Raw genomic sequence first — 24,834 nt, 5'->3', positions numbered from 1 at the left:
TCAGTTGGTTGCAATCTTACCACTGGATGCCACTAAATCCTACACATTGGTCCTTTAACGTCATCGTTTATGGATCCATCTTGGAGCAGAGATGCTTATCTAACCTTAAATCTCAACAATTCTAAGCCAAAATAAAAACTGAGTTCCTTTTTACACCTGAACAGTTCTCAGTTCATGATCAGGTTACTGCTACTTAAGGCTGTGTGATATGATGATGTATATCGTGTGATATATGTGAAGTTGTTAACTCGCGTACTTCACCTGGTTCACTGTCTCTCCTCTGCTCCGCTGTGTGTGCATCACAGACACGGAGAGCTCAGCCCTGCCCTTGCTGAATCACAGAGAGTATAGTAGAGCAGCCCGACCATAAATGCCAGCAAAACACAGTTGAGAATGTTTATTTGTTATCTACCTAATTTATGTCCATGTGTGTGCTGCACACAGCAGAGCAGAGGAGAGACACTGAACCAGGTGAAGTACTCAAGTTGACAACAACAACAACACTTACTGTAAGTGCAATAAAAGCTTCCCAAGTAAAAATGCAAAAAGAGTAATTTAATCCACGCAAAAGATGGACAGAAGGGGAGGGGGGAATTTCAATTTACAGAAAATGTGTTATATCGTGATATGTATCGTTATCAGGATGTGAAATTATCTATATCAGGATGTGAGATTTTGGTCATATCGCACAGCCCTACTGCTAGTTAAAGCTCTATAGTGCCAGAGAGCACTGACTGAATGAGCAGTCGCAAACACCTAACTTGCAACTACCTTAAAGCTGCAGAGCGTTTGGTGTCTTGAAGCATTTAAACAGTTTATTTTGTGTTTCATCTTAAAAGACCAGACTAGTAGTTTCATGCATTTGTTTAAATTTTAATTCTTAACTTTTCTGTATTTTTCCCTCATTTTCTCTGAATTTAGTTGCTCGACACACTTTTCATTTACACGAGTTCATCCAAATATAGATTTTTTTAAAATAAATTTCTCTTCTCCATAGTGGATCTTTGGGTCATCAAGTATACTCATAAAGTCCTACAGTGCTCCGCCTTTTAACAAGGCTAGATAATCAGACCAGTGTTTCTCCTAAATGCTTCAACAGCGGCACAGTACAGCTTTTAAATGACGAACGCTGCAGTTGAAATTTTTCATATTTTACATAACAATCCCAACGAACACAAACCATGCACGTTTTCTCTGCTTCAAACAGTTGACTGGAGCTAGTGGTGACTGAAAAAAAACATCAGTTTTATTTATATAGCCCAAAATCACAGCATACAACATCCTCTATCCCTAGACTCTTGTTTGTCTTTAATCCTCAGTCACTGTCACTGCCGGTCTCTGAGTTCACATACCAGTTATCTTCTCCTGTGTTCGCCAAAAACCACAGACCTGAAGAACAAAAACACAAAAAATACAGACATCAGTTCAGTGCAGAAGTTTACAGAAAGTATCAAAGACAATATTTCACATTATTTTCAGCTTTGACTTTGTTTCTCACCATTTGGTGCTCTTTGGTCTTCATCCTCTTCAAAGTGGTCCATGTCGTAACTCACAAAAATATTCTGTGAAAAGAAAAAAAATGGATTAATCGTAGATTTTTTGTTTTTGTTCCTCATTTTGGTGCAGCTCAAAATACATTTACTAGTCAAAAATATTATTTTCATACTGTATGGTTGGTCTGCTGTGAACAAAAGTAACATCAATACCTTGTTCCTAAGGAGTCTCTCCCAGTATCCCTGCTGTTGTTTGACCAGTTTGAGGACTGGCTCGTTGGACTTCATTTCCCAGCAGCAGCGGTCAGCGGTGACGTTTGCCTGAAGCTGGAGGTCGGCTCTGTAGGTTCGACCGTTCACTCTGCCTCTGAACGCAACCAACAGAGAGAAAGCATTTCATTCTTTACTACACAGAGCTGTTTCACTTACTGTCATGAAATTCAAAGCGGTTGCCTTCCACACATCCACAGGCTGTAAAGTACCACTCTCCTCACAAGCACATCTTCACCTCTCCTCAGGATGGCCTCCCTCAAGTCCTCAGGCAGTCGGGAACCGAGCTAATCAGAGCAACAGATCTGAGGCCTGTGTATAAAGTTGTGTGTCATTTATTTAGGTTTGGTTTCTCAGTCTGTCCCCAGATGTTCCCAAACACCAGCTCAGCACATGTGCTGAAATACAAATGAAGTAGGGCTGAAACTAAAGATTTTGATATTGTTCAATTTGTCGTATTTTTTTTTGACTTATTGATTAACCACTCAGCTCATAAATTGTGAAAAATACCCATTACAACTTGCAAGGGCATATGGTAAGGTCTTCAAAAGTGACGATGGTAAGAAGTAGTAAGGTAAGATAGTACCACACATAAACCCTGTAAGAACCACATTTAGTTTTTGTACCAATTAAACAAACGAGATGTAACATGTTAGTGAGCTTTGGAGGTGCTTCATAGACAGATTTGTTTTTACATTTGGAGAAAAACCCCTACTTAAGAGTTTATGCTAAGCTAAGCTAACCGGCTGCGATCTTTAACTTCATTTTTACCAAACAGTCATGAGAGTGGTGCTGATCTTGTCATCCAACTGACAGGAGCCTAATTTCCTAAATCTCAAACTATTTATTTAACATGAACCTTTAAAGCTTTTTTAATAGAATATTTTAGCTCTTGTAGCACCAGTTGGTAATTGATTAAATTACATTTTTTTAATATTTGGAGGACCCTTTTTCTTCTCCAATTTCTAATGTTTATGCACTGCGGATATTTCCACTGCTTTCTCCACTACGTTTCCCCAGACCTGCGCAGGTGCCTTAATCAACCAGTTTAGTGTTGCGAGTGCAGCTATAAGGATGTGATGCCTCATTGGCTTCCCACCAACGAACACAGCAAAGCGCGCTTGTCCGAACTCACAATGAAGCCAGAGGTACCGCTACCGGGTATTGAAGTTCAGGTGGCCGAGACTTTTGCCCCAGTACTACCAGTGCACTTTCATTTCTTGACTTCTGTAGTTTGTTTACAGGTGAAAAAATGGCACACTACTAGCTTTGCTTGTTATTGTTTAAAAAGACTGTTTGACTGAATTCTACAATAAATACAAATGTTAGCTAGTAACCTCTGTTTGCTGACACTATGAGGTCTAGAATGTAAATGCAGCAACACAGTAAGTTAGACACCGTTACAGAATTACAGAGGTAAAATTACAGAAGAAGAATTACAGAGGTAAAATGTTGACATCTGGCAGATAGCATCATGTCAACCACCTGCTGTGTAATTGAGTTTTATAATTATCATACACCTATATAATATAATAATCATGTGACACTAAAAATGTTTTTAAAACATTTTATTACAAGCTAAAGTAATTCAAAAACCAAAATTGTATTTACAGAAACATCTGTAGGTTGTTAAAATCATACTGTTACTGTAGCAGAACTGTAACAGAAATTCAGAACTAACCAGTAATAACCAGTTCTGCCAGAATAAATTCAAAGTAAACTCTTGATTGATTGCACTAGCATTTTGTGCCACATGGTGTCACAGATTCATTTGATTAAATCCTAAGCTGTGAAACAGCTCTATTATTGAAGAACAACAGATAACGGAAACACTTCAAGGACCGATGTCCCCACGAAGAAAAGTGCTTCTACATACATTATTCATACTTGATTATTAAACTGTAAACCAGAACTATGTTTGATGTGACACCTGCTGGCCGGTGGTGTAAACTCATGTTTGTGTGATTAATTCACACAAAGGCTCGCCATGCTAAACATGTATCCGCTCCCGCCAGTGTAAAGAGCTCTGGATAGAAAGCTCCACTGAATGTTGGATGTGATGTGAAGTAAGTGAGCGATCATTGGTGGTCTGGTCCTGACAGACCTGTAAACGACTCTGTCAGGGTAGAAATCACAGTGCTGACTCTCCGGGTTCGTCAGCTTCACCGTTACAATCACCGAGTCGGACGTCTGGTACCAGCGGACCTGAGGGTGGAAACTGAAACACAAGCGGAGGGAAAATAAAAGACATTTAGGGTTGAGCTCGAAAATAAACCTCCACTTCAAATTAAAATGTTCTGTTTCAGAGACACTAAACAACTCAAGTTCCACTTTTATGGTCTACTGTGGATTTAGTAGCTTTGAAGGAGCTGTTGTGTTTTAATAAAGAGATCTGAAGTAATCTTGTACCTTTTTGCAGAGTCGTCACACTCTGAGCCATTACTGCTGATAAGCTGCTGACTGTTGGTTTGATCATCACATGCAGAGACACCTGAATACACACAACACACAGTTTATTCACACTTAAATGATTTACTGTGTGTCTGCAGGTGAGACTATCAAGGCAAAAATTATAATGTAGATTATTTTCCTAAATCAAGTTTCGCAAATTCAGGAAAGTAAATTCTGTTATTTGCTGTTTTTTTCAACTAGAAGCTCTTGTTTACACTCTGCTGTATTTAGAAGTTGATATTTACTAAAATCCATTATAAATGAATACTACTTTATCTTTCAAATGTAATGATCTTCATTCTCACTGTCTATCTACACTTTATATTTAGACTGTATTAGGATTTTAAAAAGTTAGAAAGAAAGAATAATAATATTTTTACCATCTTGGCAGCAGTTGAGGCTTGTTGTGGGACAAAGTTCACCTCCGTCTCCAGAACTGTGTATCAAAATCAAAAAGTTTCAGTTTAGTTCTCGAATCAGACAAACACTGATAAGTTTTTCTTTCCAATTAATTAATTTAATTTATTAATTTAAAATACACAAAAAAAGAGTGCACAAAAGTCTAAACCTCATCATCTGCACAGCTGACCCCAGATCAGCAGTCTGGATATCTGACGGGGATTTCTGATCATAAACTGAGACCGTTTGGACTTCAGGTGCTGGTGGTGCTGGGACCAGGAACTGGTTCAGTAATGATACCGGCTCATATGTCATGAGGTGAGGAGAATCTGGAACGGCGAGCTTCTTGACCTCGGCTGCTCTGAAGGCTTCGGCCAGAACTTCCTCCTCAGCTTTGATCCTGACCTCCAGAGACGCTGAACCGTCCCCCAACCTACAATCAACAACAGCCGCTGCTTCGTTCATCATTTAGTGAAGGTGGCTGGGAAATCCTGACACGTTCACATCACTAAAGGACAGTTTGGTCAGTTGAGTGTTTCTTTACCCAGAAATGTGTCCGGCCTCCTTACTGCAGCTGGCCACACCTTCCTGACACAGAACCCTCAGCAGGTCCAGATGTTCCTGGTTTCCTACTCCCATCCCCGTGCTCAAAATCTCAGACTGCACGTTGTATTCATTGATGACAGTTTTCATACCTGGCACCTGTGTCACCCGGACCTTCAGAAACAGGAAAGACCCAAGTTTACTGGTGGCCACCGCACCCAAAACAGATCACATTAGACTTGTATTATTTATTACAAAGACAAATAAGATTGATGCTACTTTTGGATTAGAGAACACTTAAACTGTAGACAGTCTACCTTGGAAACCTGGATATCTGTTATTCATTCAGAGAGGAAATTTGTCATCAGACTGAATAAGGAGAAAACTGAAGGTGAAAACATACCATGGGATCGACGAAAACTGTGTTTCCAAGACTGAGAACTACTCTGGCTCTGTGCTGCAGACCTCGGATCTTCTGGCTGACAGCTCTGGTAACCTGCAAGCCAAAGAGTGTCACATGTTTGGCACCTGACAGCTCGCGTCACAGAGGACTGGACCTTCTGTTCAAGAGCATGAAGTGGACGGACTGACCTACGTGGTAATTTTAACATGATGATTTTTATCCTAGTAAAGTCTTTCATCTGCACATCCTTTTGACACAGGTGGTGCTGGAGGCTTGCTGACACAGTGACTTCTTGCGGGCTAAATGGTGAGCTACCCAACACACACATTAGCTCAGTGCACACACACACTGTATGTATGTGTGTACTGAGCTAATCATGAAAAGGAAACTTGCAAACAATTATGCTCTTCACTCACAAATCATTTTTTGTTGACTTAAGTTTCAAACAGAGTTTAGTAAAACAGCTTTTAGATATGCTGCTCCTGATACTTGGAATCTTCTACAAAATGAAACAAGACACTTAAATCTTCTGTTAGCCTGTCAAAAGCCTAAGTGGCGAATTATATTTCAGGGAAGAAACACTAGAGAAGATATCAAATTCAGAAATAGTGTTTGTGTTTGAGAGCAAAGTGAGGATGTGAAGAGGAAACCTTGGGGTGCCAGTCGATCTCTGCGTCGACTGGTTTGACTCTGCAGACGATGATCTCTACAGCCTGGTCGGGCAAAGAGTGAAACTCCTCCGGCAGCTGCAGGATCTGATGGGATTTGACCTCCTCCTCCTTTCCGATGTCAATAAACCGAACGAAGACGCTGAAAAAGAGCCGATCGCCTATTTCGGGGACACACAGGACCTTCACCCTGCCACAGGAAGCACGACGTTACGTTAAGAGATATGCATCTCCGGTGCACTGATCCGTACAGACGACTAAGAAACTAGTTATTTGTGATAAAAACAGACAGCATCAGGCTTCAAGCATCTGAGGTATTGTATATCAGACCTATGGAAGACGTCGCCCTCCTGCACGGCGTATAAACCTCCCTCCAGCACTTTCTTGGCTCCAGGTTTTTTGCCGGCATAGTAAGAAGCCATCTCAGACGCCATGCTGTCATACCCGCCGTCCTCCTTCCTGACGATACGACCGTAAAAGACTGACGCGGTCTTGATGTAGAGAGGAACAACCTGGGAGCATCAGACACAACACAGGTTCACTTCAGCTACAGTGGAGTCACGGATGTCGTTTCATTTAAAGTGTTCTGTAATAAAAGCAGTTTCAACTAACAATTTTATGATCAATGAATAAAGATGAAGGCCAGGGACTGTGAAAGAGGAATAATATACAGTAAACTCTGCTTCACATCACAATCTTCATTTACTCTGATTATGTTAGAACTTTGTTTCAGGACATTTGGAGATAGTTTTTAAGTTTGCATTTTTCCTAAAATGAACTAAATCTTGTTTATTTGATTTGTGAGTTCTGTAGAGCAGCGTTCTCTGGACAGAAATCTCAAAGTTCACACAACACAAACAGATAAACATGTGAACATCCTCACTTCTATGACTCCAGAGGCAGGGAGGACAGACTGATCCAGCACGGACATGAACCTGTGACGGTTGGGACACACACTGCTGTCTCTGCAGAGGAGAGCACACACAATTTCTCTTAATTACCTAAACTGATTCAAAATGCAAGTTCCTATTCGAAATTAAGTCAACTTATTGTGACACTTGTGACACTGAGAACTTCATCTGCTCTGGGTAAAGAAGTGTTAATTGGTGTGACGAGCAGCCAGAAAATGTCAGAAAATAACAAAAAGAAAAAAAAAAAAATCAAACATCGTTCAGAGTCAAAAACGATCCTCACATTTGAGATCGATAAAATACATAAAGGATGAATCTGCTGTCAGCTGCTGTTGTAGCTTGACTTTCTGTGAATTAATCAATTAATTGTTTCAGCTCTGGACTGTGATTAATAAACTGCTGGATATTTCCCATTCAGATAAACAAGGGTTCTGTTTAACCTTTATAAATCTAGAGAAATTTCAAAATCTAGACTTCTGAGCGGTTATAATTCGAAGCAGTGAGTCACACCTGCAGACTCCAAAGCTCTTCAGGTAGCTGCAGAGAGGCCTGTTGGTCTTCTGGTCCTCTCGGGCCACATGGACGCCCTGAGCGAAGGACAGCAGCTCAGGGGGCAGCAGGGCGTTGGTTCGTCCCAGGTACCGCAGAACCCCGACTACATGGCGGGCATTCCTCTCTGAGATCAGAAGCACCGATCTGGTGACATGAGGGCGACTCTCTGTTTGATCCTGGGAGGAAACCTTGGAGGAGGAACCACATGAAAAAAAGCAACACAAACTGTGGTTATGTTTACGCACTGATCATTTATACAGGAAAAGAAGCTTTTATCCAACAAATTTATCCGTCTGTTTGCTTAGTCTTACTCGTTCTGAGAGGTTTCGGAAGTTCTCGGCCATGCAGAAGAGTCGGCTGCCGAACAGTTTGGGTGACGTGGGGAAACCGTAGTGGACGACGCAAGTCGCATCTCTGATCCCCAAACACCTCAGACACTCATTGGTGGTCACTAGAGAGCAAAAGGTCAAACACAACAAAAACTAAAACAGCATTTTAATGTCCTGACAGGAAATTCAGTGAATAAATATCTTTATTACTGATAATGTTCTGAATGTTAGCGGTGAAACATTCAGTTTACCCAGAATAACATGAGTGCCAGGTCCGATGTCTTTCCTCCACTGCTGGACCACAAAGTCAAACTGGTGTGTTAACCCCTCGTGGGTCTTGAGGCAGAATGCTGATTTGTTGCTAACAGCCTGAAGATTAGAAAATACACTTGTAAGCTTCAAGGAAAACTCTCCTTTGGATGCTCTTTCCACTGTCATGTTCATTCAATCTGTAGATTATGCCTGAATGTGGAAGAGGTAGTGATACAGAAGTTCTTCAACTTGCTACTAAGAGACTGTTACTGCTGCCATTGACAACCTCTCCTGTCTTGTTGCTGTATTACATTCTGGCAGCACAGAAAAACTCACAAAATATATTTTTTTTATTTAGTATTTCACACTAAGACAATACACATAAGAAGGGTTAATGATCTGTTGGGCTGATGATCTTTAAAGATTTAAAGCACTGGGATGTAAAAGTGAAGGTGTCGTTTCACCTTGAATACGTCTTCCACCTCCTCAGCAGAGTTGGTTACGATTACAGTCTTCTGGCCGACGTCAGGGTTGAAATCTAACGCGCCCAATAGTACTGAGATCTTATTATTCTCTAGAGTCATGAGGATGATCTGTGGGAAGAGAAACATCAGACTTCAGACCATACAGCTGAGTATAAGTCTACAAAAAACCTCATGACACCAGCATCACTACACAGTCCTGCAGTCGGAGCAGATCACACATCACAGTTATCCAGATATTTTTGTTGTAATTCACTTTTGTCCTTAAAGTAAGTAAGTAAAACTGATAATTTAGGATTGAAAAAGCCAAGCATACCATGCAAACAACATAAAGTTCTACTTACAGATGACTTGCTGACACTGACCTGCTGAACGTCGCCATAGAGAGCAGCTTCCTCTGGGACTGTCATGACAATGCAAGGGTAAGGCATGTGATTGGCTAACAAACTCTCCATGTGACTGGTCCATCGCTTGGCCACTGCAACCAGCTGCTGAGGACAGGAGGCCTTCTCCTCACTGGAGGTCACTTTCTGAAAATGCTGCAATATGGTCGCCATCTAACAGGGAAAAGCAAGAACGGCTGCTGCGACATTTGTGTATTTGCTGTCACAACTTCCAACAGCGTCAAAGTCTTCTCTATGGATAACTTTATTTTCAGGCAGCCTGTTAGCAGCTGCTTGAGTGCGAACGACAACCAGACTGTCACCTGGTCTGGAGCAAGATTAAAGAGTCGGTCGGCCTCGTCCAGAATCAGGTGATACAGACGCAGGAACAGGAAGCAGTGGCAGGACAGCAGACGGACCAGACTGAAAGGAGTGGTCACTAACAGCAGGCCTGGGAAAAAGAAAAATTCAGGAAATTATGTGACTAAATTAGTTTGCGTTATTCCCACTTGTAAACAAACAAATGCGTTTGGAGATTTTAAACTATAACCTCACAAAAAGTGGAGTATGTGTGCTTTTAAAGTGTCACCGGAAATATTTATTTTATTTAGAAAGCTTTCACAATTCTGCTTATTACATTTGCTGACTGTCAAACAAATACCTTAACCTTTATTTATTATTATTTCTTTGGAAAAAAATTGTTAAAGGCTTCCACTTTTCTCAGTTGTGGAAAAAAGCCAAATTTGGAATAAAACTTTTCTGGAAATTCTAAGCATTTTAATGTTTTTACTATTTACAACGTTTCCATCCATGGCGGTTAAAGCAGGCTCACAGTTTTTTGGGATCCTGATGGACTTGGCCTCGTCTTTGCCGGCGCCCAGCAGCACGGTGACCGGGTGGAGGGTCTGGGACACCTTGCTGTCCTCCAGCAGGTCATAAACCGTCTGGACCTTCTCCCAGCCGGGACACAGCACCACCGCTACGGGCTGGACACGAACATGTCAACTCAGACAGTAAAGATGCAAAAATGAGAAAGCATCCTTTGAAATCAGTCAAGTAAATGTGGTATTATAATGTGCTGTATAAAGATTAATTGATCTTTATGAAATCAGTGGATCCATTCAAACAGGCACATACACCTTTTCTTGCATGCATCCACAGCCATAATAGTAGAAACATCTTTTTATATCATTTCTTAATGAGAATGCACCTATGGGAGATGCTCAAAGACGCTTAATGTTTGCATGACAAGCTCAGTATTAGTCACGTATATCATTCATAGCTGTATTCATTCAGTAAACGCCTCCCTTCTTGGTGCTGATATACTCACCCCTGCGCTGGAGGTGAGGGAGGTGAAGATGGAGTTGAGCAGGATGTGGGTGAGCAGCGGGGCCAGGTAGCTGAGCGGCTGGTCAGCATTCTGGGAGACAACGATGGTGTTGCATCCTCGAGCCACGGCTGGCCAGCTGTGACGATCAGCCGGAGACAGAGCGCAGAACGACTTCCTCCGTAACACCTGGAGACAAACCGGTCGCTGTGTGAAAACAGGCTTTCGGGTGGAGTTTAAACATGTAGCAGGTGCGTAGAACGGAAAACACAAGTCCTGTCACTTGATATAAATTATCCAATTCATTTTGCCTTCTTGCTCAAAGTCCCCTTATCATCAGCTTTTGGGACAGTGACAGTTGCAGCTGGATGATGTCACTGAGGGATCTCGAGTCTTCTCAACGGATCCCTTCATCATTATCCACACTGCCAAAAACCATCTGAATGTCGGCTGCTGAGACTGAGACAGACAGGACAGGACCAGCGGACACCTGGAACTGCTTCAGCTGGAGTTTGGAGGGAGGTCCTCTGGTCCTCTGGTGCTGGCTGTGTGACAGCCTGCAGTGGCAGCTGTAACTGTGGTAACTGTGGCAACCACTACAGTATCAGCTACATGGATAGTGTGACGTATACGTTTTAATCTTGTACCTCTTCCTACCATTTACATGCCTCCATTACAATGCAAATTATTTCTATTAAAGCCTCAGTGGTAACAGAAAAGATACTGTGGTAGACGCCCGCCTCCACCCACAGATACAATCCTAAAGAAGGTTTAAGTTCAAGCATGTGGAGATTTTTGCAACCAATAAAACGATAGATATCAGCTACCATACCTCTAAAAAAATATGCCTAAAATGTGGAGATGCTGAAACTCACTGAATATCCTCAAAAAGCCCTGAAAAATATAACTGACAACTGGAAAAGAAGCACAATATGGCTGAAATTACAAAACCTTTTAGCAATAATAATATTAGAATTAGCCAATAACTTTTGTCTGTGAACAGGAAATATCTGTGATGAAACCTGTATTTCTCCATGTCTGCATATGTTTTAGTTTTATTTCTGTGGCATGATAAACATTTGGCTCATCCCACTTGGGATTACAAGACACCACTATTTTACAAAACATACATCTTGCAGTATTGCATATAAAAGCATGTGGGAAAGGAAAAGAAACACAAACAATAAGAACAAAACATAAATGAACTTTTCATATAAAGAACTGTTACATATCTAAAAATGATCTCGATAAGGAGCTTTTTTCCTCTTCTCGCAGGCTTTCTCCACATAACAGGCTAATGTATATGTTTCATATGTGAACAATACATGAACAACTTACCAAACAAAGCAGTTCACAATAAAAAGGACAATAGAAAACAAATTGGAACTCATTAAACAGGTAAGTTTAACATATCAATTAACTTTGGTCCAGAGTGACACTAACACATGAGCCCTACTACACATCAATGTGTCAGAAGTCTGTGTTGTGGTTAACGTTTAACTCCACATGAACGCTGAACACAGACATGATAAACATGTTTGTAGATTCATTGTGACCTACACTTTCTGACAGTTTGTCATCTCATTGTGAATAAAAGTCTGTAAATCTGGTTTGAAGTCATAGAAAAAAAGCAGTTCCCTTTAACTCCAGAACTTGCCTGAGAATGATCACATTATTAAGTTCTCTTCGATATCAAAGTAACCCAGTGTTGGTCGTCTGTACATCCATGGCTACACTGCAAACAGGATCTGCCAACAGCGAATTCAGTAGACTTTTAATGGAGCCAATTTGCCAAAATGTAAATAAATATAGACTAGAAAAAAACAGGGCTCTAACTGTAGGCCACAGCTAACTCTCAGAATCCATGAAAACATTATACTGCCTGTTTACATCCCAAAAGCATTTTTTTTCTTTTTTATTTTACCTTCATTTTAGCAGGCAAGACATTAAGAACAGTTTCTTATTTACAATGACGGACTGGCAAGTGCCAGAAGACACTTAAAAGGGAGAAGGAGGGTAGGAGACAACAACAACAACAGCATGGCATTATGGGAACTGTTGTTCCAAAACTAAAAGCATGATTGACCCCCTAATCAAAGTAAGTCAATATTAACTTGTTTCATGTTGCACTATCAATATTTTTATGACACCACTAATGTTTAGAATCTGATATTCCTGGAACACTGAAACTCTCCTCGAGCCATTCATGTACACATATTTGTCTAGTGTTGGAAGCCAGTGGACAGAAACTGGAACCCTGTTAGTGACAGTGAAATGATTTTCCAGTTCAACCTCTTCGTAAAGGTTATAAAGTTATCCCACCTTTCTCATGACCGTGTATGTCACCTTCAATATTTTGTGTTATTTGTAATTTTCCCTCATTTTCATGTCTAAATAGCCTCAAAACAAAATTCAGAGCATGTCCTTGTTTACCCAGCGGAGACTATCTGTGATGGGGGCGTCATCCACGCTGGTGCACGGCTCCACTGGGAGGGCAGAGTGCACCACGATCCCACTCCTCCTGGGATCGCTGGGAACAACCTGGGGACAGTCAGAAGACAGGCCAAAGACAAATGAGAGAGTAACTATGATGGTAATATCCTAAAGACTTGGTGCAATCACGTGACACTGAGGTTTATCTATGTTACATCGTAGCAGCAGATTCTGCGACACAGATGCGACAGAGCAACAGGTGTTTTCTTTTTTGTTCAGTTTTTCCTTTAACGATCAATACATCTACATGAGATTACTAGAAAACTTTCAGGGTTTCCAACAGATTTATAATGGAGGTCGGACACCTCATCTGGAATAACCACTACCTCCACAAACATAAAAAATAATAAACTTCTGAGGAAAAGTATTCATCTTCAGGAAGAAGCAGAGAATGCCTTTGATTTAATGAATGTGGGTCTTGTTTAGGCTGTTCTCTACTAACTAAGCTGACGTTTATTTACAGGCAGATTAAGATCTCCTACAGTCTAGCAATTCCTTGGTTCTTGGGTCGCTGCCACAACAAGCAGCAACTAATCTCAAGCAATAAATCAAATGTTTTGTTTGTAAAAATTCTGAATGACCTGAGAATACTAACCAGGTCTTCTGCTGCGTCTGGAACAGGGTTCAGAGGTTCTGGGTTCAACCACTCCAAAAGCCTGCGTTCGACACAAAAGTCAGAAATTATGACTTGAATAATATTCAACAGTGTCTCTTTACTTAAAAGCAACCATACCACTTTTTCAATTTAAACTATTAACATTCAGGCTTAAATGTATGATAACCTGACCAGGAATCCACTACAAGCCACCATGATATACTGTCCTGTGCTGTTACATGTCAGTTGAACAAGTTGAGATGAAACATTGTCCTTATGGAGAAATATCTTATTTTGTTTGTGAATCTTTCACCTTGAACAGGCCAACTGCTCTTCACTCATCATCTTCTCTGTCTCTGCTGGTCCTGACTCTACTGATCTACTGGAACTGCTGGAAAACAGAGAGACAGAGTGGTGAGACGTTCCACCTGGTACTCTTAATCTAATTAAGATGGATTACATTTACACCACCTTTACACTCACAGTGTAATGTAGTTATGCAGATGCAGGTTTATCGTTGGGGAAAAATGCTTCAGCTCTACTAGTGCATAAATAACATCTTATTGTACCTTGTTTCTTCATCTGCCGGATATTCAACCTGACTGCCCTCAAGACCTTCAGCTCCACTTTTTCCAAAGCTGAAAAGATAAATCAGTTTAGGTAACAGTGTAGCTTAAGACCAGTTACTAAAAGCCAAATCATCTTTGCTACATCTGCATGACTGCAAAGGTCTGCATGATGTAAATTTTGTCATCTACCCCATGTCCACAAAGGTCCACGAAAGCATGGACACATGTGCTAGAACAGCAGACTTGACGTTTGTTTTGTGCACTGTATGTATGAACTGTATTCCCCATCGGTCCTTTTCTCGTTAAGCGGTCACACACATCATTTTCTTTTTTCAACTGTTTCTTTTTGTTCAGCCAAACTGTTTCCCCACATGCAAAACATACACCGAGCACTTTATTAGGAACACCTGTGCAATCTAATGCAACAGCTCTGTCATAAATTCTACTTTACGACATAGTCAGAAAGGTGATCATTCTACTTTATGTTCATCATTGAGGTAGCAGTGGGTGGTGGTGGTGTGCTGGAGTGCATTATATTGAGAAGTGTTCCTAATTAAAGCTGCAAGCAGCGTTGGTTGGGACCTCGCACTCTGGCCCATCAGGATCAGATCATTTTGTTTTTTAAAAATGAGGGATTTTTCTTAAAAGTGTGGTGTGCTTTTATTTTGAAAGTTTGATTGACATGTGTACTGTCAGGTGTGTAGAGACAAGTAACTGAAGCTGGACACAGAAAAATACTCATATATTTGAATGAGAGTGTGAGTGAACCCACACCTGTTTGAACATTTACTGCTTCCACATAGTTTTACATACAGACTTCATTTGAACTTTAAATGAGTCACAAGACTTTGACCTTCAAATCTTGGATTAAAAATGTTTTTTCTATCTTTTAGTGTTTTTGAGCCTGTATTTCCTTATTATTTTGCTGTGTTCGGGACGTTTCTGGACGTCAACCTTTGGGCAGTGTTTATGTAGCCCCCAGCCAATCACAGCACAGGGTGTAAGCTTGGGACTCGCAACGTGGCGACCAGATTACATAGCTGTATTTGTCTCTCTTCTCTGCTCCGCTCTGCTCTCTGTCTCTGCTCTCTGTCTCATGGATGTATAAAGAGCTGCAGGTCTGTGTGTCTGCTTGACCGAGGGCGGGGCTGAGCTACACACACGCAGAGCAGAGAGGCCACAGCAGACAGGATGAAACTCTGCATTCACACAAAATCCAACAATGCGACACCTTCCTGGAGGGTCGTGCAAGGTGTGGGCGTGTTTAATTGTGCTTTCGAATGTAACTACCGCGAAACAATCAGAAAATAATGTTTTATTTATCCAATTCACGGCTTTGTTCTCGACCACTGCTGCGCTCTCTCTCTCTCCCTCTCTGGCTGGCTCGTTGAGCCCGGAGGGAGGGGCTAAATGTGAATCCTGTGTGTTTACAAACATTAACTGACAAATCCTGCATAGTGTGCCTTTAACATAAAAGAAATCAACACAATCAGCTTAATTAACTAATACCAACATATTGCTTGCTCGTCCTGTGTCACAGGCTCACTGTTGTGTAAAGGGGTTAATCTGTGTGACAAAAACATACACAGGAAATATTTTACGTACGATAACACTGAGTTGTTGTGTTTAAAGCTGGAGTGCAGAACTTTTGTCTCCACTTCTGGCAGTGAAAGTAATCACATAAACACTGTCCACCTGTATACTGTGAAATACAGAGAGATTAACTTGGCGCTGATAGGCTTAATCAGCACTGTGTGAACTCGTTTGGCAAGGGCTTGAATGTAACAGATGTTGATTTATATGTACAAGTTCTGCAAGCAGTTGAGCATACGTCTGCTAACTCAAGTGAGATGACATAAGGTGGCAGTTCTGACACTGAACCCTTTTTTGCAATCAAAGAAAGACACAGTGATAAGTGACAATTAGTCACTTAAACAATTTTTTGAAGGTGTGTTGGCAGCATACACTTCCTGTGCCGTGCAGGTGCTGGAGGCTGCAGTTGTCTCTTCAGGCTGACAGGCTTCCAGCTCTTTCTGCTGACTGACCTGACGACGAACAGAGCAAAGCAGATTTTGGTTCTAGATTTCAATGTGAAGGAGTTAATGACTAGATTGTGAAGATGCTTTCTGACACAGCGTCATTTCTTCTTAAAGACTGGTTCACAATTTTTCAGGTGTGTCTTGACAGTCAGGAGCCCAAATTAACATTTAAACATGTTTTTCTTGCTGTAATCATTCCTCCTGTTCATGCTGACCATTAGAAGATCCCTTCATAATGCACTTACAATGAGTCAAATCAAGTAGATATCTTTCAACGTTACAGTCCTTTTAGTGCCAAAGTCCCTCTTTTTGTTTGGCTGCTGAAGCCTCATATAAGCTTCACATCAACTTTTAAATGCATTTTTGCACTACATGACAGTAGTGTCACTTACATTGAAAGCAACCTACAATATGTGTCCAAATGTTATGCGTTAGAAAATGTGCTGAAAACTGGAGCTGGATCTGTACTCACACTGGGAGCCACCTGCTCGTAGCTGCTGCCAGGATTCAGGAACCTCAGGAACCTGAAGGGGACATGAAGTGCTCCGTCAGTAGCCCCGTTTAGACCAAAAGTTCCAGGTAATTTGAACCCACAGGAACTAATCTCAGGAACTAAACTTGTAACTTTAAGTCTCTGCTGTGCAGTACTGTTTGCATCTGAGGAACGAGGTACATCATGCAAATTAGACCCATGAGGAATTTCAAAACACAGCATTCACACAAGGAAAATACAACCCCGATTTATCCATTTGTTCTTTGTATTTAGTGCTGCTTTAGTTGGATGTAATGAATGAATGAAAAACAGAAATATAGAGGAGGAAAATTAAACAGAAACTAAGAGTGTCTCCACAGTAAATCATCTGTTGAGTGTTTGATGGTTATTTGTGCTTTAGACTGTGGCCGCTGTGAAAAAATTGTTTTTTTTGGTGGTAAAAGAATCTCCCCAGAACTTAATTTAGACCCTGGTCCCTCCGGTGGAAACTCAGGTTCCTCAAAAAGTTCTTTGTCCCTGCAGTCTAAACACAGTCAGATCAGACAGTGTTGTGATATTGGTTGGTTGTGTGACTGAGGTCAGTTCTCACTTGAACAGACTGAGGTTTTTGGTCAGAGCTGCAGCCAGAGAAGAGTCTGTGTCCTCTGATGAGTCGCTGAAACAACATATGACAATAGTTCTGTTAATTTAGATATTCATTAAACAAACTAAATATACAGTGGCATCATCAGTACTCATTTCTCTGTTCAACAGTAAACTTCTGAACTGAACCACATGTGCGCTCACCTCTCTGTAGCAGCACTGTCTGAGCCGTTCTTTGATTGGCTGCCTGGAGACTGTTGTCCCTCTGTGACCTTTGACCCGCTGCCTCCCTCACAGGTCCTCAGCTCATGTTGTGGGCTCTGAAGCAGCACAGAGGTCAGAGGTGAGGATGTGTGGATATTTACTGCAATACTGACAAGTAAGACAGTGAGCAGAACTGCTGACCTGCGGTGTAGAGGGAGCCGTCAGCCAATCACCTGCTCCGACTGCAGCACTCTCTGGCGTCACTGAGGGTTAAACCAGATTAGACTCAAGTGTGAATGCCATACTGAAACAGATTCACAGAACTATTTCACTTATCATCAGAATTAAAGCGTAGACACAAAAAACAAGCATCTGTTGTTATTGCAGATGTTCAATTTTTCATTTTTTATGATCACTTCACGACTTTCCATCCACATAGGTTCTTAAAATTTCCATTAAAGACACAGTGAAATGTTGACAAGTTCTAATCCTGTCCCTGTGTTTATCATTCATTTATCTTGTTATGCTAAATATGTGTATAAAAATAATTTGAGTACTTGACTTGAGCCCTCTCTTTTATTTTCCTGTAAAATGTAAAAATATGTTTGGTGACTCACCTTGAGCTCAGCGATGGTTACATAAATGTATCCAGTCATAGTGTATTTGGGTTACTAGCTAACCTCACCCATCATATAACAACACACTTGATTGTTAGCTTGTGGGATTTTATCTGGATAAACCTTTGTTTACATTTCCAAATGATGTGTTTGAGGTCTGATTTATACATTTCACCTTCATCCTCCTCCTGATCTAACAGAGCTGGGGAGAGAGGCGTGTGTGTGGAGCGCAGCAGTTCTCTGCAGCTATATTGGACTGTATTCGCTGAGCCACGCCCACTTTTGAATGATCCAATCACATCTGTAGGATTTGATTTAAATGATTAGATACTTGATTAGTTGTCAACTGTTAAACTAACTGCCAACTATTTTGATAATCGATTAATCATTTTGAGTAATTTTTTAAGAAGAAAGGTCTAAATTTTCTGATTCCATCTTCTCATATGTGAATATTTTCTGGTTTCTTTAGTCTTCTATGACAATAAACTGAATATCTTTGGGTTGTGGACTGTTGGTCGGGACATTTGAGGACATCACTCAAAACAATTATAGTAATGATCCAGTGTTATGTTCAAATTATGCTTTCCACTTCACATAGCCATGGGGGCCAGCTTGACATAAATCTTGTCCACAAGGATCTGCATGCAGCCCAAAATGTACGACTGTGTCCGTGTACGTCTTAGACCGTGAGAGCTCTGAACAGGAAGTCACATCTGTGTGTTTACCAGGACGTGGTGGGCTTTGCGCTGGCAGCTTGACTGAAGTCGTGGAGACAGTCTGACTTAAGATGCTGGAGGACAACATGACGGGATATCGGTCCACCTCGTCCAGCCCGCTGCTGTCGGCTGACTCTCTGCCATAATACGCAAACTTCTTGGCCACCAGATCGTCGTTCACACAGATCTGAAAAGTCAAAGAAATCCTGATTATTCTTTTCTGATCATGAAAATACATGTTCTGATAACAAATTGCACAAGTAAGTAAAGTCTATTCTTATGTGCAAAATTTGCATGTACCAAGTAGTCTTTCAAGTTGCGGTCGTGTTTAAAAACAAAGACGGATCTTGACAGACAGTAGATAGTTCTGGATCTGACAGTAAAATGTAACAGTGTTTATAACGTGTGAGTTGGGAGAATATATAATCATGTATGTGACAGAGAACTTCTTGTTTTTATTGCTGGTGCTGAAAAGTTCAGCGTGAGGTTTCTGGAGTGTTAAGTTGTACGCTTGGTTGACCCAAGGCATAGGATATCCTCACTGAACAAACTTTGATTTCATTTCATGAGCTTTTTCGAGAGAGAAATCTTCAGTAGAGTGACAAAATCCTTCTTAGTCTATAGAATTGGCTTTTAGGGAGAGCCCTCTTCTAAAGGTGTGGGGTGGAGTGTTTTTATCTGTCTCCTTCCTATACAAGGTTGTGGATAACACACCAGCACTTCTCATAACCCACGTCTAAAAAGCGTACCTTTTCTTTACTATAGTCCAAAGTGAAATTTAAGTTGCATTCAAACAACAACTTAAGGACCTTCTAAGAACCAAAATGGTACGTATCTCTAGTAAAGTTTATTGCAAATAAAAGGACAATGTGCAGGAGTTCTCTCTTCTCTTAACATTGTTAAGAAGAAATTGCTCATTTGTAAAGGTATATTTTAGGAAAAGACTTCAAACATTTGAAATAAACATTTTAACATCTGAGTAGCAGACCTCATGTATGATCTTTTACAGATATTTTCTGAATTAATGTGACTTGTTAAACGCACAATACATAATTTCTGCAAAAGACGGAGCGTGATGACGTTGTGAAGTAGCGAGGGATCATGGGGGTTGATGTCTTCATTGTTAAACAACCAGCTTCTTCTGGTTAGGATTACTCCAGTGTTTATCGTTCAGGATGTTTTTACCGGGAGCTGAATTATCCGCAGATGTCTCCTCCTCTCCAAAACAAACAGACCGGAGATTAAAACCGGTAAAAACACTGAATAAAGCAGTTTCACATAAAACATCTGTTTCTCCGACGCTGTTCAGTGGACAGAGGACGTCTGGGAGGGGCTGCTAACGTTTGCTAAAGTTTGTTTCTCTCATAACTTAAGATTCAGACGTCTGATGACTAAGATCCTTCATCCGGTTAAAAGATACAGTTAAAAACAACAAATATCTAAGTAGTTTATGGTAAAAATGTGGCTTAAGTGAATAAAATATCCTCTATGACAGTTTCTGGTGGACAACCACAACACTGACACATGCATCTTGTGCGTGTTTACTCTTTAGTAGAGGAGGTATGACGCCATCGACAGGCGACCAAATGAAACGGACCGTTACCTTTATTAAAAGTACGTATTTTTCTGGGTTTGAAAATTGTTGGAAACATTTGGGATAATGTAAGTACACAACTTAACAAAATATATAACATAGGTCTAGTTGTTTTTAGACATTTTAATGCTGAATGGTTACATGTTATAGCTTTAAATCCTACACTGAGGGTTCAAAGTTCACCTTGATGTTCCCGACCGTCAGGTAGAGCTCGATGGAGATGGAGTCCGAACCAGATTCAAGCAACACGGCCTCTGTCCGTGTCGACGCTTTAAGACGGATGGAAGCAAACTTTCAAGATCGCAAATACGTTATAACATCAATCCCACAGCACAACGGTTTAGGGTTCATCACATGTAACATGCTCACCTTGCAGCAGGTTATGTAGGTAAAGCGTAGCAGAGCTGTCCCACTGACTGGAGGGACTGCAGAGTAAAAGAAAAACATTATGGTGAAAAAAGTCTCATTAAATTTGATGAGATGCATGAAGAGAAAAAGATCTGAAAAGCAGGGAGGGATGTGTGCACTTCAGAACTTCTTTAGATTTTACATAATAGTTTTTCACATTTTTAAGGACTGTTGAAAGCCTAAATAATGTGTCAAGTGCTTCACAATCCATCATCAGTTCAGAGGTACACAGCTTGTCTTACATGAGCTCTGCCTTCTCCTCATACACAGACACTCGCAGGGTTGTTGGTTTGATTCCCGCCAGGTGGAACCTCTTCACCCAGAAGGGCAGCTGGAGGAAGTTCCGCACGGCGACTCGAATTCTAATCAGACAGAGATGACAACACGAGTTAAAACTCAAATGGCACAGACATACAATCACAGACACACATCTGCAACCAACCAAATACAGAAGCTCTCAGGTCTGCAAACTCTTTGACATGATCCTGGTTTTACTGCCATCAGGCTTTGAGTGACTTGTCTCAGTATCATACTTTAATAAAAATGTACCAAACTTTTTTTGGTAAATACTGCTTGAAACCAAAGAGCATTAAATTATGCAATCAAACAACTTATAATCAAGGTCGTCATAGTTTCTTGGATGGATCAGTGGTCCAGTAGTGAGGAGCACTGGTGCTGGTCTGGTCTTACTGGTCTGAGGGAACAACGAGCCGTTCTCCGTAGTCGACCAGAAGGCAGCGAGCCTGACAGGACACCGAGTCCATGATGATCGACTCCACCACGGCCCGACACCACGACTTCATCACTGACCAGTACACCACACACACCTGAGAGGAAATACAGGACCACACACGTGAACCACCACAGACAACACACATACACAACTGACAGAAAATACACCAACACACACATCCACTCCACCTGCAGACCAATTAAAAGGACCAGTGTGTAAGATTTAGTGGCATCTAGATTGCAACAAACTGAATACCCTCCCCCTCCCCCAGCCTGGATGAGGTGTGTAAAAATACGTCTGAAGACAGACAGACTGCAGGTTTTGCTTTACCTGTCCCTCATCTAACGACGTGGGCTTCAACTTTCGCAGGTCCTGGGTGACGTCATGGTAGAAGAGGTTCATCTGAGCCAGCAGATTGTCGTACTGCTCGGCGGTCTCTTCCTCACCGCCGGGACCCCGGACGACCCGACCCCAGAGGCAGGACGGGTTCTCAACCTGCAGAGGTGGAAAGGCCAAAAGCAACATTTTAAACAGGCAGCAGAAACAGTCGATTTACACCCCGTCTACACAGGAGACGTTTCAGATCACATCACATCAAATAGATGTGTTTCTATTTTTATCAATACAGCTGTATAACAACTCGCTTTTCACTCACTCTTCACACGCATAACTACAACCTCAAGTTTCACATCAAAAGTGAGACGTGAGCCATTCAATGTAGGGCTGCAACTAACGATTATTTTCATTTCTCATTCATCTGTCCATTATTTTCTTCATCAATCGATTCATGGTTTGGTGTATAAAATGTCAGAAAATTGTCAGAAAAAATGTCGATCACTGTTTCCCAAAGCCCAAGGTGACGTCCTCAAATGTCTTGTTTTGTCTGACCGACAGTCCACAACCCAAAGATATTCAGTTTACTGTCATAGAGGACTAAAGAAACCAGAAAATATTCACATTTCAGAAGCTGGAATCAGAATTTCGACTTTTTTTCTTAAAAAATGTGTCAAAACAATCAATAAATTGTCAAAAAAGTGGTAATAATTTAATAGTTGCAAACTAACCGATTCATCGTTACAGCTCTAATTCAATGCACACTGACTCAGATCTCCGTTTGGCAGCAGTTGATGCAGTAACAAGAAATTAACAGAGCAAACGGAAGCTGATCAGGATACAAGCTTCACATTAAAACATGAGCACATATAGTTATCAAACAGAGGGAATTAGAAATAAACGCCTCTCTCTAATATCAGCCTGCTTCCAGTAAAGGCCTGGTACCCTCTGATGTTGAGGTAAATAAAGGCCCCGGTCACGGAAATTCTGTGATTCTGTTTTCATTTATTTATTTATTTTTGTTTACTAAGTTAATTCATGTGAAGTTAAATCTATAAAGTTAATCTACCTTCTTAAGTGTTTGTGATATTCCAAATTGCAGTTGATTTAATAAAACCCTGAATTTTTTTCCCGCCGTTTTTTCTTATTCACCCCCCCAAAAAATCATGGTCCAGTCTGCAACTTACACTGGTGTGATGTGAAACTTAAAGCCTCCGGTGCACAAACATACATATACAAATATTTGTATAGTAATAGTGCCTGGATTTCTCAATTAGAGGGATGGAATAGTTTTATGAATGTAATTTTTAACAGTAGTAATGAACTTAATTGTGGAAAAAACATATCAGTCACAAATCATTAGTCAAAGCATTTACATGTCCTAACACATATCTTGAGGAGATCCTTGTACTTGGCTTATCACTGTAAGTCACACTTAGCTGAAAGTACAGTTATTGTTTACTACAGCCAGTTTGATATGATTAACATAGAAATTTTACATGGTCATTTTGTAATTAGGTGACTTTTCAGATTATCTTCAGCTTGTTTTTCTCTTTTCGCTTATAGTGTGTGTGTTTGTGTGGATGAATAGAATTCTTTAACATGTTTGTGGAATATAGGACAATTTTTTCCAGTCAGTCTTAAACCAGCAGTCAGGTGTCCATATGAACATCGAAAGAGGTTTTCCTCACTGTAATCATTCCTCCTGTTCATACTGGATATTAAAAGATCCTTCAAATGTGCTTTCAATGGAAGTGATGGAGGCCAAAATCCACAGTGTGTCCACACAGTCATTTAAAAGTTGATGTGAAGCTTATATGAGGCTTCAGCAGTCTGAGTTAGTCATATCAAGTGGATATCTGACACATTTACAGTCTTTTTAGCATCAAATTCCTTCTTTGTGTTTCCTCGGACAGTGTTTCCCTGTTGAGCTGCAGGTGGAAGAATAGTAACAAAAAGAGGAACTTTGGCACTAAAGACTGTAACGTTGAAAGTTATCTACTTGATTTGACTCATTTGGACGCTGAAGCTTCAGATAAACTTTTAATATATTTTTTTGCACAGAAGGAGGACTGTGGATTTTGTCTCCCATCACTTCCATTGTAAGTGCATTATGAAGCGATCTTCTAATGGTCAGTATGAACAGGAGGAATGATTACAGCAAGAAAAACAGGTTTCACTGTTCATTTGGGCTCCTGACTGCTGTTTTAAGAAAGGCTTTGTGAATTATGGAACCATCCTTTAAAAGTTAGGACTTTACTTTTACATAAAGTATGTTTTAAATTATGTCCGTGTCGACATGATTTAATGAAGGACACACTGTGCTCAAAAAAAACATACTGACAACCAAATAAAAAGTATAACATATCCACTTTCATCCATAAAGTCGATGTCACGTTCTTACCTGATCTCGGCGCTGACTGGCCGCACTCACATTAATTAACGTATCTACCGTTAGCTAACCGTTAATGAAAAGTTCACTTACCTTCAAAATTGATATTTTCAGCATTGTATGTGGGTTCGTCGATCCACGCAAAACAACAGACACTGCAAGACAACATGAGAATGTTAAATGATTTTCTAGTAATTAAGCCAAATAACGTTCAAGTGCGGACTAGTTAGACTGAAGTCGACATTTTTCCACCTGAGATGCCCACGCTCACTAGCTAACGTTAGCTCGCCGGAGTTATGCTAGTTAACGGAGAATTAATGCAAAAAATTGTACCTAGATGAAGCGAAATTTGACAGGTGTTCGTTAATGTGATGTTTTGTAATTCTTCTGTTTGATTCACATGTAATTTAAACCGTAAAACGTACCTCTTTACGAGCTTGTAAACGGGAACAGTCGGTGTATCGGTAGCAAAGATTAAAAAGGGAGGAGAGCCTCATTCTGAGTCTGACCTTTAGGGGTCGCTATGGAGACCGAGGTGACAAGGAGCCTCTGTTTTAATTTTTTAACTGTTTATTTCAATCGGAAGTGGAAGAAATATTGCAT

The 24,834-nt window shown here is 40.7% G+C and overlaps 1 protein-coding gene across 2 annotated transcripts; it reads right to left on the bottom strand.

The window, feature by feature from the left end:
* Window positions 1-1,224: 1,224 nt before the first annotated feature.
* On the bottom strand, window positions 1,225-24,766 carry tdrd12 (tudor domain containing 12). 2 transcript variants are annotated; one of them, XM_042411009.1, is made up of 37 exons: window positions 24,657-24,766; window positions 24,325-24,386; window positions 21,837-22,001; window positions 21,464-21,600; window positions 21,016-21,135; window positions 20,735-20,790; window positions 20,549-20,634; window positions 18,781-18,958; window positions 17,640-17,701; window positions 17,439-17,554; window positions 17,242-17,307; window positions 16,632-16,683; window positions 16,086-16,165; window positions 14,121-14,189; window positions 13,865-13,942; window positions 13,552-13,612; window positions 12,897-13,004; window positions 10,467-10,652; window positions 9,969-10,122; window positions 9,460-9,587; window positions 9,119-9,310; window positions 8,736-8,864; window positions 8,271-8,388; window positions 8,002-8,141; window positions 7,649-7,878; window positions 7,111-7,192; window positions 6,558-6,739; window positions 6,210-6,417; window positions 5,560-5,652; window positions 5,158-5,330; window positions 4,783-5,046; window positions 4,595-4,650; window positions 4,173-4,254; window positions 3,868-3,981; window positions 1,707-1,860; window positions 1,499-1,562; window positions 1,225-1,389 (listed from the first exon to the last, which is right to left on the bottom strand). In XM_042411009.1, the coding sequence occupies exons 2-37, from the start codon at window positions 24,346-24,348 to the stop codon at window positions 1,316-1,318; spliced, it is 4,281 nt and encodes a 1,426-aa protein (XP_042266943.1). In that variant the 5' UTR covers window positions 24,349-24,386; window positions 24,657-24,766; the 3' UTR covers window positions 1,225-1,315. The 2 variants fall into 2 exon arrangements, with proteins under 2 accessions (XP_042266943.1, XP_042266944.1); XM_042411010.1 differs by having other exon boundaries at window positions 13,865-13,939.
* Window positions 24,767-24,834: the final 68 nt, after the last annotated feature.

Source organism: Thunnus maccoyii, chromosome 5 (genome assembly GCF_910596095.1).
Source record: "Thunnus maccoyii chromosome 5, fThuMac1.1, whole genome shotgun sequence".
NCBI classification, from domain to species: domain Eukaryota; kingdom Metazoa; phylum Chordata; class Actinopteri; order Scombriformes; family Scombridae; genus Thunnus; species Thunnus maccoyii.
The sequence above is the reverse complement of the archived record's forward strand: the minus strand, read 5'-3'. Positions and strand labels throughout refer to the sequence as shown.